The following is a 12,871-nucleotide window of genomic DNA, read 5'->3' as shown; positions in this document are numbered from 1 at the left end:
CAAAAATACTTCAGTAATGCTAGAAATTGTGTCTCCATTTCACCTGCTCAATTTAAAAGCCTACTGCTATCACAAGAAGAAGTGGCTATCTTGGCATTTGCATGCAAGTGCCTTTTCTAATGGATTTTGTTACTTCAGGGAAAAATTACTACAGCAAAATAGCAAAAGGACTTATCTTTTTACAGCAGTTTAATTATTTAGAAACTGGAACTGGTTCTCAATATTTATTTTGCAAAGTGAAAAAGAAACCTTTTAAAACGTGCAAACATAGTCATTCCCAAAGAGACCCCTGCCAACAACTAAAGTGAGGGGAAGGAACAAATCCCATGGAAGAGTAGCCACCAAAAATAGCTGAGATAACTCCTTGTGTTGCAGGTTTAGCCCTCACTGTCTTGCTTTCTTCCACCCTAGACTGGATTTCACAAAAAAACACTAATGACACAAGTTCAGAAGCTGATTACAGTGAAGACACTTCTTAGGCTGCTGTAGACCCCACTGAGTTGCTTAACACAAAGGATGGTCACTTAAAGACTTGATGAGTTTATTTTTAGCTGTTACTTTTGAGTGACCAGTAGTTGGACTGAAGATGTTCAAATACTAGAATAGAAATTATGTGTATCAGTTTTCCACACTTAAACAGCAGAAAAGGTTAGTTTTAAAGATGAGCATTAGAGATTTGCTTGATGATGCAACAGTTTCTGGCTCTGAAACTGCTTTCAAGCACCACCCATTTGATAAGTCAATAGCCTGAAAATATTAGCAAGGTTATAAATTCCAGGTAAGTGTAAATGAAGCTACAGACAGGATTTTGCTTTTCTTCTTGTGGCTATATCATGAAAAAAAAGGAACTGAGCAAATAAACATTTGATAACAAATTAGGCAATTTTTCTTTTTTAAGCAGACCACAAGAGCACCCTGCTTCTCAGCTAGGCAGTTGTAGTTGCTCTGTAGTAAGGCCTAATTCCATCACACAGAAAACTGCAAATCATGGTGTATCACCTGGATCACACCACTGACTATTCGATCCATCAGCCACTTACAGACATCCATTAAATGCCTTCAAAACACCATGAGGAATCATAAATGGTATCTTTCAGTTTCCTTTGGAAAAAGTGACTCTACTGGTTGTGGCCAGGATGGGATTAATTTCCTTCATAGTAGCCTGTAATGGTGATATGTTTTAGTTTTGTGATGAAAACAGCATTCATAACACAGGGCTGTTTTACTGCTGAAAAGTACTTACAACAGTGTCAATGCCTTCTCTATTTCTCATTCTGCCACCCCAGAGAATAGCTTGCAAAACAGACTGGGAGGAGACACATCCAGGACAGCTGATTCCAGCTAATTAAAGGGATATCCCATACTAAGATACCATATGACATCATGCTCAGCAGTAAAAGCTGGGGAAAGTTACCATTACACGTGAAGAAGCCCTGCTTTCCTGGAAATGATGGATCACCTGCATGCCAACTGGAAGGATCATATGAATTCTTTCTTTTGCTTTGCTTGTTCATACAGCTTTTGCTTAACCTAGTGAACTGTCTGTATCTCAAACCACAAGCTTTCATACTTTTAGCCTTCCAGCTGCCTTCCCCACCCTACTGGGCTGTGTAGGGCTTAGCTGCCTGCTGGGATTAAGACAGAACAGGGGTGTTGATAAAGTTTCAAGCTGTACCCAACTTACATTTAGGAACAACACACTGAAAAATACCTGCTGTCCAGTACTTACATATAATATGCAACAGCCTCACCACAATAAGACCAGCTACTCCACCACTCATATATTAATCTTTCTACAGAATGTGCAACTATACTTACTGGTGATTCAATATCTTCCAGAAGTAATACTGAGCACCGCTCACACTGCAGGAGAGTCTGGGCCCGATGCATAATTTTCTTGACAATTTTTTCTAAGTCAGTCTGTTCCTCAAAGAGGTCATTCACTACTTCCAGTAAAGCCTGTATACAAGGACAGAAAACTCTTGTATTGGTTGTAGAATTAATAAATACATGGAACATTGCAAAGGAGGCATCATATCTGGGATTGATTTTAATATGAGTAATCCATTGAAATCTTCATTCAAATAAAGTTCTTAATGATTATGGCAGCAAAATTGAAGTGGGAGTATCTGAAGAAAGAAAGAAGTATTTCTTAGCTCACACCTGGGCACAGTCTAACTCTTAGCAAACAATGCAAATCTTTCAAACTATTTCATTTTGTTCCATAACTGAAGCAATGGCTGTAATGCAATGCAGTATGGACTGAGTTACTTGATTTTATATATTGAATTTGCTAGGACATTTAAACTCAATTTCATTCTCTCATTACACATTTTGCATGTTCAAATCTGGAAAGGAAAAAACCCACATCAATACTTCCATATTCCAATAGCAGTCTGATCCAGTCCTCACCACTAACATGTCTGTAAAATACAGTGCCTTAAAATGGTCTCCTCTCTCATTTCATCAACTTAAAAAAAATACAGGCCATGTTCTTTCTTCCCATGGGCCCAAAGAAGCTTGCTCGTTCCTTTATTCTCATTTAGGGCACTGACACTAAAGAACATCAATACAGGTAAGCATATAAACTGTAGTGGTCTTAGCTCTTCTAACATAGTGGTCAGCAGCAAAACATTGGTCACAGTCGCTGGAAGTTGCCACCATTAAGGTCTGGCTTCATAGGGAAGGAACAGTGTGGGCTTGTCCACCCCTTGGTATTTGCCAACTAACTTCAACCACAGACTAGGCAAAGTTAAATACCACCAATAGGTCAGAAATACACTTATGTACAGGCTACCACATAGCTGTCCAACAGTAGTGATATTTGAAAAAAAAGAATTTGAAAAAAAGAATCTGTATCTCTAATTTACCATTTTCTAATGAAGAATGAGAATGTCCCTAACACTTTTCTGCTGCATAACTCCCTCAGAAGATTAAATGCTGACTCCTCAGAAGTCTGTAGTGTTCCCTGCAGTCTGGAAATCTGCAGCAAAATTTAAGTCTGTGTAGTCAGACAATTATTTAATTGAACATCAAAAAAACCACAAAAAAACCCCCAAAGTACCTACCAACCAACCAACCAACCAAACTTTGGCAGACAATCTTTTTTTCCCCCAAGTCTCCTCCAAATCTCTTCCCCAAAATATGATAATATGTTGTCAGACCTGGACAGAAGACAAGCTCAGATGCCTCATGACCCTTAAGTATAAAGGTCATTAGAAAGGGCTATTGTTTTTTTCAAAGTAGTGGAAAGCATTAGTTTTCATACATGAAAGCACCAAAATCACGAATATAAAAATGTCAGAGCTCAACATACAGACCCAGACCACTGTAGTTACCCCTACCTTGTGAAAGAAGAGTAGGTTCAACACTACCAGGGGTATTTCTACTGAAGTTTTGGACATGTGATCCAAGCTAACAAAAATATAATTTCCTGTCATTGCAGAAAGGATGATAAAAAATAAGCCAACCATTACTAAAAACCCCTCAAAATTACCATTTTGTTTCTTGAAAAAAATAAAAGACCTCTCTGACAAGACAATGACATGGGAGCTCAGCATTATTTTCATTTCAGAGCCTTCTGTCCCAATGCATGCATGGCACCAGAAATTATGAGTATGTATTCTATGCAGACACATACTCTCAAAACCCTTCACACAGAGGGGTTTTTTCCTTGCTTAATTTTATAAAGATACATCCACATTATTTGCACATGAACTGAATATTAAAAATTCAGGCTGGGAAAGGCTTGAGATTAGTAGAGTTTTATGAGAGCTTGAATCTCTGCCAAAGTAACACTTTCTCTCCTGCACCATCTGTGCCACAAATGCAGTTGTTTCAGCACTAAGGAACGTGGAACTGACATCAGGAAACAACAGCCACCACTACAAGTGTACTTCCCTCCCACACTCTCTTCTTGCTGCCTCAGTCAAGACGGGGATCTTTTGAAAATACAGTTTTTCAAATAAAACACAGTTAAAACTGTCTGCTTAGCAAACACGTACACATAGCTGGAACCTGCAAGAACAAAAAATAAAAGTTTGCTATTGGTCCACAACACATTTTGCACTTACCCTGCTTCTGTCATATTCCTTCCTTGAAGCTGCAAATAGCTGGGCATTGGATATGGCAATCCCACAGAATGGGAGATACATCTGCATCACCTGGTATGGAAAGAAACTCGCAGTCATTAAAAACAAATGCAATTATTTATAGCAATTTCTTACTAGGAAAGAGACCTAAACTTAGAGGATACATTGCAGGAAGGTCTCAGCTCACTCTTCAGCAGAGTACTGAACACAAAATTATCACAGGCAAGGCACATCAGATGGGTGGAAAGAGATCAAACGTCTAGGAAAGAACAAATACAATTAAGTTCACAGATCCCAGAAGAGAGGGTCCTCCATAATTTCTCTGGGAAACTACGGATTCTCAACTTTATAAAATGCCTTCTGAAGACTACTTTAAATTACTGTACATTACAGCTTACCTAGAAAAATATTCTTTATTTCTCTGGACTGCTTTTTTATTCTGAGCTCAAGAAGCAAGCTCAAGTCACATTCCTGTTGAGGAATTCTACATCTAGAGGATATAGATTTTGAGAATACCAGCACAGTGGAACACAGCACATTCTACACTCTTAGTCAGAAAACTGATTGTCTTCTCAAAGAAGCTTAAAAAAAAAAAGTTTAAAGAACATGCTTGAAAAACTGGGCCTTAATGCATCATCATACATTAAAAAAGACTGAAGAGGAGGGTCTGAGAACATAGTTTGAGGCGCCCAAGATCACTTTAGGTTGGCTGTGCAAAGTTAGTGAACTAGACCAGTCAAATAGTTGAATACCTGTAGGACTGCCACTTCACAAGGATAACAATGGATCAAAGTCCAAACCCAGCACTTTAAGCCACATACTGGTAACAAGTCTGTAACATACTGCCACTGCTGAGTGGTTCCCAGGCGAAGGTCTGAGACTTCTAGTAAATTTTACAGCTGCTGAATAGCCCTAACATTTGCAAAGCCAGTGGGAGTTAAGGCACTTTGCTGTTTACAGAGCCAAAAGAATGCTGCAGCAGCTAACCTTCCTTCTCTTTGGTCTGTCTGACTATTGTAAGAAATCCTGTCTGTGACAAATTCTGGCATTAAGAGAGTGGCATTTGTCTTTGAAATTCTATTTAATTAGAAAAACACTGCTCACCCAGAGATGTGGGCTATTGAGACTATTTGAGGAAAGAACTCAGAAGAACAGAAACAGCAGCAGCTGCTGTTGTACTTTATCTGCCTTGAACACCCCATGGGTTACATACCTACTTAGTCTGTGTTTGAGTAATGATGAGCTTTTGGAAATGATCTTCAGATCCTCTGAATTTTGTACCTTTACAGCTGGCACTCTGTCACAGTAACTGCAGACTTTAAGGGTGCACACCTATACAGCTAATTTGGAAGCACCCTACTGTCATCCTCTTCCCGTCACTGTTGCCTCCAAAGAAAAATTACATACTTTAGACTCTACAAACACTCATCTTTTTGAAGAGGGAGTAATTAAAGTATCCATCTCTCACACCAGATCTACAGGACAGAGTACACAAAATGAAAAATAAAGTAAGAGTGTAAAAAATTGGTAAGAGGGATTAATTTTTTTAATGGTCAGAGTTTCTCTGAGAGAATTTTGCATATTTCGGTTTAGTTTTTATTTCCAAATGAAACAAAAAACTCATCTATATTTTCTTGTAATAGTACTAAAAACCACAAGTAAGACATCAGAGCAGAAAACGTTAACTTAAGAAAAATCTGGCCTTCAGTGAAATTTTGAACATCATCATGAGACTGGATACATTTTTACTTAATAAGTAAATACTAGTATTTATTGTCCCCACGATATCTCTATTCTCTATTCCCAAAATTAATGTCACCCTGTGACAAGCACACGAGAAGCTTATGAACCTTCAGGCATCACAAAACCAGCTATCAAAAATGTCTTTTTAGCGAGAAAAAAATACAACTTTGCAATATTGAAAACCACTGCTCTCTGGAACCCTAACTCCAAGGCACTGGCTTTATACAGAAATTAACATTCATAAAACACTGTTTTATGAAATGTTAAGAGTCTGGAAAGCCACTGACATACATCACTCTTTTCACCACTCAAATTAATTGTGTAAGGCGCAGCACAATTAAGAAAGACACCAAGCTGTTCAAGAAAACCAGTAAAAGAAATTAATAAATGTCAACAACTATGAAGAAAAAAAACAATAAAAAACCTGTCAGGTAGAGAGGAATCACTCAGTGGTTCAATTATTCCTGGTTACCTAAGAAAGATTGACGAAACAAAAGCCTACTGTTGTTCCTCTTTAGTACTGTCTGAATGGTAAAAGTGACTTTTCTCTAAGCCACTTTTGGCAAATTGCAATACAGCACCAAGTACACAAAGAATGAAGAAGTTTCTAATGGTAGCTGAATTTTAAATAAGACTTTTTAAATCAAAATTGCTCAATGGGGTAGAAAGCAGTTATTGCATTATTATTTCAGATTACAGATTTAAATCTGCCGTATTAAGACTATTTTACAAGTACCTCTAAGATGTTTATGCTATGACTGTGGACACTCCATACAAATATGGAATAACTTAATATTCAGCTCTTCTCTGTCTGAGCCACATACTGTAAGGAGCTGGTGTTTTTATGCCAGATTCACACTTTAGGGATTCTCCCTCCAAAGAGAATGTAAAAAGTTGAGGAAATGGCACATAGCACCACGAGACAGACACATCCTTTTCCCCACTCCTTTTAAGTGACAGATAATTAATTACTAATTTCCTGTGCTCCAAGGTAAAAACTGGCCCAAAAGCTGAACATGCCCCATCCTTCCATTATACTAATGCACAAAGTATGTGTGTGAAACTCATAGAAAAACATGCAATATACCCTTCTGAAATACATAAAATAAATTCCTTTGTTAAACCGGCTATTAAAAAGAATTAGTTTTGAAGCAAAATGGAATATATCTGAAAGAGAATTTCCTCCCACATCTATTTTGAATTAATTAAAGGAAAAGATTCTGCAGATTTATTAAAGTGATTTTCTAAGAAAGCAAATAGGCAGAATTAAAAAGAAAAACAAAACCAGCTTTAACAGATGTGCCTCATTAAATTATTTTGTCTAATAGGATTAGTTGCAATGATTCATCACAGTACTGTGTGACATATTGACAAACACATCAGTGAGTATGTAATAGTACATTTTATAAAAATGGTGTTTAGGCTGAGTAACAACCTAATGAATGTGCTGAGATGTTGAAAGAGACTAGTTTTTGTTGGTTTTTTCATGACAACTATAAAGCATTCAGATACAGTAACTGCAGGTTAACAAGTTTCTATTGTGAATTACTTGAACATTCAGGGTCCAGGTGATCTGGCCCAGTTTCTCTTACTTAACCCTCCAATAAGTATCCTTGGGTAGCAGCTACACTCACCTCACAAATTCACAGCAGCATACAAAAGCTAAAAAGCTGGGCTCACAAACTGTTCAATATTTTATCAGGGCAGGAAACCTATGAAAAGAAGAAGTAGTAATGGGCACTTTCAAGAGCTCACTTTTTTTTTTTTTAATTCTATTATTTCATTATTGTATGTTAGGAGTATTAAAACACAACTACCAAGGGAAAAACCAGTATAATTACAAGAAGTTTTAGTATTCAGTTATGTAACTACTTATATTTTCAGCTAGGTCTTGAAGATGACATATCTTTACTTCAAAACTACACCAGTAAGATCAAATGACTGCCTTGAACATAGTCACTTTTGGCTTCCTACAGGATATATTCCCATTGCTGTAGTATCTCCACACATCTCCAAACTTGTATCCCCAAAATTAGACAAATTAGACCTTCAAATCCACAACAAGAACTGAAGCAGGAGCTTAATATTTGGAAGTATAAAGCATTTCCAGATTCTGCAATATTAACTACTACGACAAGTAAGCTACAAACTGTGCTTGTTAGTGGATACTTTTTTTTATGACATCAGTTCAGAAACAGAAGTGCTCCCTCAGAATTTTAAAGGGCAGTCTTCCATATGTTTCCTCTCCATAATCACAGTTTTACAGGCCAAAAGTTCCACACCTGATTATACAGTTGTCTGGGTGCGTCAGCATCTGGACACCTACTCTAGAGCAGCACAATGTCTTGAGATGTGACACTCATTTTCCTTTCGTCTGGCTTTTCATAGATGATGAGACATAGAATACATGTTAATAAAATGCTTCTTAGAAATTCCTGAACTTCTTACCAGTTCCTCTGAACTGCTAAAAATGAGGGTTTCTTCTCTTGAGCTGGGTTTGGATTTCGCAGTAACTTCAGACATGATACAAATCTTTTTATCCTCAGAAACAAGGAGACCTCTGGCCAAGCTCTTTCTGACAATGCCTGTCATCAAGAGATACCACCTTTCCCTTCACTGCACAGGCTGGGGATGAGGGTTCTTATGGAACCTGCAAACTCTTCCCTTGCTGCATAAGAAAAACCCCTCCTGGTTCCAGCTGCAAAAGAAGGGTATTTTCTAGAATTGTGTGCCTCACAGGAAGTAAGTTTTGAAATTTTCCCTTATGAGAGGAAGGTATAAAAGCAACAAAGTTGCATGCATGCAGACCTGCAATGCAGAAAGTTACTAGCTAATGGTGAAAAACAGCCAGTGCTGCAATGGCAACACACTGCAGAGGTAAAATGTGAGCTTCACGCTTGCTGGCTGGAAAGCAGCCCTGACTTCAGCTTCAGCAAATGCAGTGACATTTACCCTGCTTCCTCTGCATGCAGCTTTGCCCTCACTGAGCCTTCTTGGAGAGCACACGCTGCCGTAACTATCCAATATAGTCTAACTCACGGCTTCTGGCATACTCCAAGCACCCCCTGCCTGTGGTTAGAAAAGAAAACATTTCTGATGTCTGACAGAAGAAAGAAGCCTCTCAGTAATGCTTTTGTACTCACTCTGGCACAAACTCCAGGTTGAGCTCTCAGCAAATGCCTGTCTGGTTCAGTTGTTTTCTTTAGTGGCCACAGGAGCCACTTCTCTTTACACAGCTTGCTTGGTGAGCCTGTGGGGAAAGGAGCTAGTACAGCCTTCCTAGAAAGAGAAAAGAAGTCCTTTCAAAGGAAATATTTTTGCTATAGCTTGAAGTGATAGATGTTTTGTGGATATACTTGAAACCAAATCAGGGAAGCCAGCTACCCTTTGAAACATTTCCTAATGTGTTCAAAATAGGTTCAGAGAGTGAAATATTCTACTGAATTCTGAAAGCAATAAACCAAATTCAATTGCAAAATGGTTAAGCACTAGCGTTCATCCAAATTCCATTACCTCCTGCCAGCTGTGCAAGGTCTGGCTATCTGCACATCTGATAAAATCTAACTGTCATCTAAGTTCACAATTCTCAGAAATATTTACCAAAATTATTTTTCCACCCCGAGCATGGAAAGAACAATTGGTTGGTAAAAACACTCCATGAATTGCGGGCACCCAAATAGGGTACATAGCTCCTGCTTGTATCAGTGAACCTGCAGAGGCTCCTGGGCCAGGTTTTTTTTTTTTAAAGTTCTTATTTGCATGTGGTTATTAATGCAGTACCGGAAAAATGCGCTAATGCTTGCAAACATGCAGCAGCATCTCTGCCCTATAAAGCTCACTATCTAACTCTGGAAGCTTTTGGTGTCTAAAAACAGCCTGAAAAGGACCATGGGAGCAATCCTCCAGCTCTGACTCTGTACTTGTCTGCCTCATAGAATTACTGACACACATTCAAATGAGGTAACTGCGTCACCAGACAGATTACAAAACACGTCCCTGGTAAGAGCAGACTTATTACAGCTTTAAAACCCGACTCCTATGTAGGCCACTGTCCTCAAAAGCCATGGCACTGGGAGACTGCTGCATGCAGGACCAAGGGGCAGGAAAGGGTGGGAGTGCTCAACCTCTGACTTTTTGGCAGGCCCCAACACTGCCCTCTGGTTGTTCAACACAACCTTATCTTCTCTCTTTTCTGCTATGCAGAAACTTTAAACTGGGAAAACAAATGAACACATTGAACTTGATTTACAATAATACACTTGTAAAACTGTTTATACAGTCAGAACACATCAACTAATCTTTTTTTTTTCTGGCAGGTATTTGAACATTTCTTGTCCCAGTCACTTTACAGCTAGATATTATCCATAACTCCCCTCACTAGCAGCAGCTGAAGCTCAAAAATCTAAACAAGCCATGCTGAATTATACTGTCAAACAAACAAAAACATTGGAAGTGGCTATTAAAGCTATTTTTTAACAATATTTGGTAAGGCACAACATTTTAACATCGCATTAAATTTAGCACTCGGCATAAAGTGAAAAGGAGAATAATTGTACTGTGAATTTCCTTATAGCACCTCATTTTAAATGCTGTTGCTCCAAATGAATCTGAAATATGAAAGCATTTCTGCTAAAGTCTAGAAAGCCAAAAATAAATATATGTAAAATGGCTGCTATTCTAGGATCCAATCATCTGATCTTCTACATGCAAAATCCAGCTATTTTCACTGGAAATGTCTCCATATTTTACACAGATCTGAATTAGTGATGCCCACTAAAAAGCCCCATCCCAGCAAACATGTCAAACTGCTACTCAGTTATTCAACATGTGATATTAAGCCAGGATTTCCAGAAGGGAAAATGAGGACAAGAGGAGGAAAAAAGTTACACAAGGAATAACAGTGGTTCTATTAAAATCAGAAGTGTATGAACTGAAGAAGAGCAGAGGTAGCACATAAGGAGCATCACCATGCCAGTGCAAGCACCTACAAGGCCAATGCCTGGCATCAGCACTTAGCCCCTGGGCTTCAGCAAATGCACATAAAGCTATTAAGCAAGGAAAACTCAGCTTGCAGGCAGCAAAAGGAAGGCTGCAAAGTTACAGTAGTATGATTAAACCAGTGAACCAGCATGTTTCCACATCATAAACATACTAACAGCCATGGAGACTCCTCACTGCAAGGGCTACTGAGGACTCCCAGATCTGGATGGTGGAGATATGTGCTATGTCTGTGGGACCACCTGCAGCTAGAAGGCCATTAAATCAACCCAACAGCTATTAATGATGTTTCTTTATCAACTCTAGAGTTTCCGTCCATTGGATATTGGCAGGGCTTTGTAGCAAAGTCTTATAGAGAAATGCTAAGCAGCTTTTATTAGTTCATCTGAAATAAGAGGGATAAGAAGCATCATAAAAGGTCATGAATCCTCTAAACCACAACTCCTGCCCACGAATAAACTTCCTCTCCTTCAAAGGATGAACGTCAGCTATATATGAAATATCTAAATTATATCTTCATCTTAAAAAAAAAAATCAAGCTGAGATGACTCAGAGGACATTTCACCTGTGTAAAGCTTTCCAGAGAGACCAAGAGGGGTTGTTACTACCTGGCTACTCTGCTCTGCCCTGTTTGAAGAAGAGTCCCTAGAGGCCAGCCCCCAGGCACACAAGCCTGCAGCTGTTATGTAAGGCAGGCAGTTCTGCAGTGCCTAAATCTCAGTGTCTCAAAGCACTTTGGCAGACCATGAACAAAGTTTTACAGCAGCAATGCCAGGTTGTAATTTTTATCTAGAGACAGCAAAACTGAGCCAAAGAAAAATTAACTGATTTATCTGAGGAGAGGGAAAAGGTCACAAAGAAAGATTTTGTCAAAATTTTGGAACTCCTGGCTCCCACTATGCTTGAATCAGTGGAACCAGCCAGTTCAAAGACACTATTGTAAAAACTTTATAAATGTCACTGCATGAGATGGGAAGATCCTGGTATTGGCAAAGTGAGCGCTGTGAAGACTGATACTACCAATGCTAAAAACAGGAACTGCAGATCAGAACTTTAAATTGGCACTGGAAAATTAATAAGTATCACCTCAAAGTCGATCGTACAACACAATTGCAGACTTTGATCTTACCATTTCAAGTTGCACTTAATCTGACTGCTTGCAGACAATATACATAATAATTGACCATGCTAATTGAATGGCATTGAAACCAAGAGATAAATTCCATATGCATCCATACAACGAGAATGTCATCTTCAAGTCACAATTCTACTTACAACTCAGTTACCAACTCCAGTTCTAGCTCATAATGAGGAATAGATTTATTCATTTATTCATTTACTTCCTGCTGCAGACCATAAGTATTAGAATACACAAACTGAAAACTACTTCTCATTCTTGACTTAGCCATAACTGAAGGAAGATGCCTTCGTTCACTTTTTGTATGTATTAAAATCTTCTCATTAAAGCCACAGTGCAGGCACAGGACCAGAACCACAAACTGGCTGAGACTGGCTGGGACCTTTGGAGGTCACCTGGTCCAACACTCTGTGCTCAAGCAGGACCACCTAAAGCTTTTTGCTTAGGACTGTGTCTAGACAAGCTTTTGAATACCTCCAAGGATGATGACTTCACAACCTCTCTGAGCAACTTGTCGGTCTCTCTCACAGTAAAAAAGTGTTTCTTGACTTTCAGACAAGAGTTTCCCATGTTTATGTGTACGTTCATTGCCTCTTGTCCTGTAACTGGGCACCACTGAAAAGAGCCTGGCTATGCCATCTTTGTATCCTACCATCCCCTATTTATGCACAGTGATGAGATCCACCCATGAGCATTCTCTTCTTTGCTGAACAGTCTCAGCTCCCTAAGCCTTTCCTCACAGGGGAGATTCTTCAGTTCCTTAACCCTCTTTCTGTACCTTTATTAGACTCTGTCCAGTACATCCATGGACATACTTGTACTGGGAAGCCCAAAACTGGACGTTGTTCAGTCATGAGTGAAGCTTAATACCGCTGTTGCATGAATACTGTGTGCAAAGAAA

The 12,871-nt window shown here is 38.9% G+C and overlaps 1 protein-coding gene across 20 annotated transcripts in view; it reads right to left on the bottom strand.

Annotated features, from left to right (window-relative positions):
• Nucleotides 1–12,871, bottom strand: part of PDE11A (phosphodiesterase 11A) — a 112,531-nt gene that overhangs the window by 65,375 nt on the left and 34,285 nt on the right. For 5 of the 20 annotated variants that reach the window (XM_069020561.1, XM_069020558.1, XM_069020559.1 and 2 more), the window contains 3 exons: nt 8,978–9,084; nt 4,074–4,163; nt 1,819–1,959 (listed from right to left, as the gene is read on the bottom strand). In XM_069020561.1, the coding sequence (XP_068876662.1) occupies nt 1,819–1,959; nt 4,074–4,163; nt 8,978–9,084 (338 nt within the window). Of the gene's footprint in view, nt 1–1,818; nt 1,960–3,072; nt 3,165–4,073; nt 4,164–4,255; nt 4,351–7,468; nt 7,547–8,116; nt 8,213–8,282; nt 8,490–8,977; nt 9,114–12,748; nt 12,857–12,871 lie in introns of those variants that run through there. The other 15 variants (XM_069020557.1, XM_069020564.1, XM_069020572.1 and 12 more) reach the window with 11 other exon arrangements.

The sequence above is a fragment of the Aphelocoma coerulescens genome, chromosome 7 (genome assembly GCF_041296385.1).
Source record: "Aphelocoma coerulescens isolate FSJ_1873_10779 chromosome 7, UR_Acoe_1.0, whole genome shotgun sequence".
Lineage (NCBI taxonomy): Eukaryota > Metazoa > Chordata > Aves > Passeriformes > Corvidae > Aphelocoma > Aphelocoma coerulescens.
This window is presented reverse-complemented; position numbering and strand designations above follow the sequence as displayed.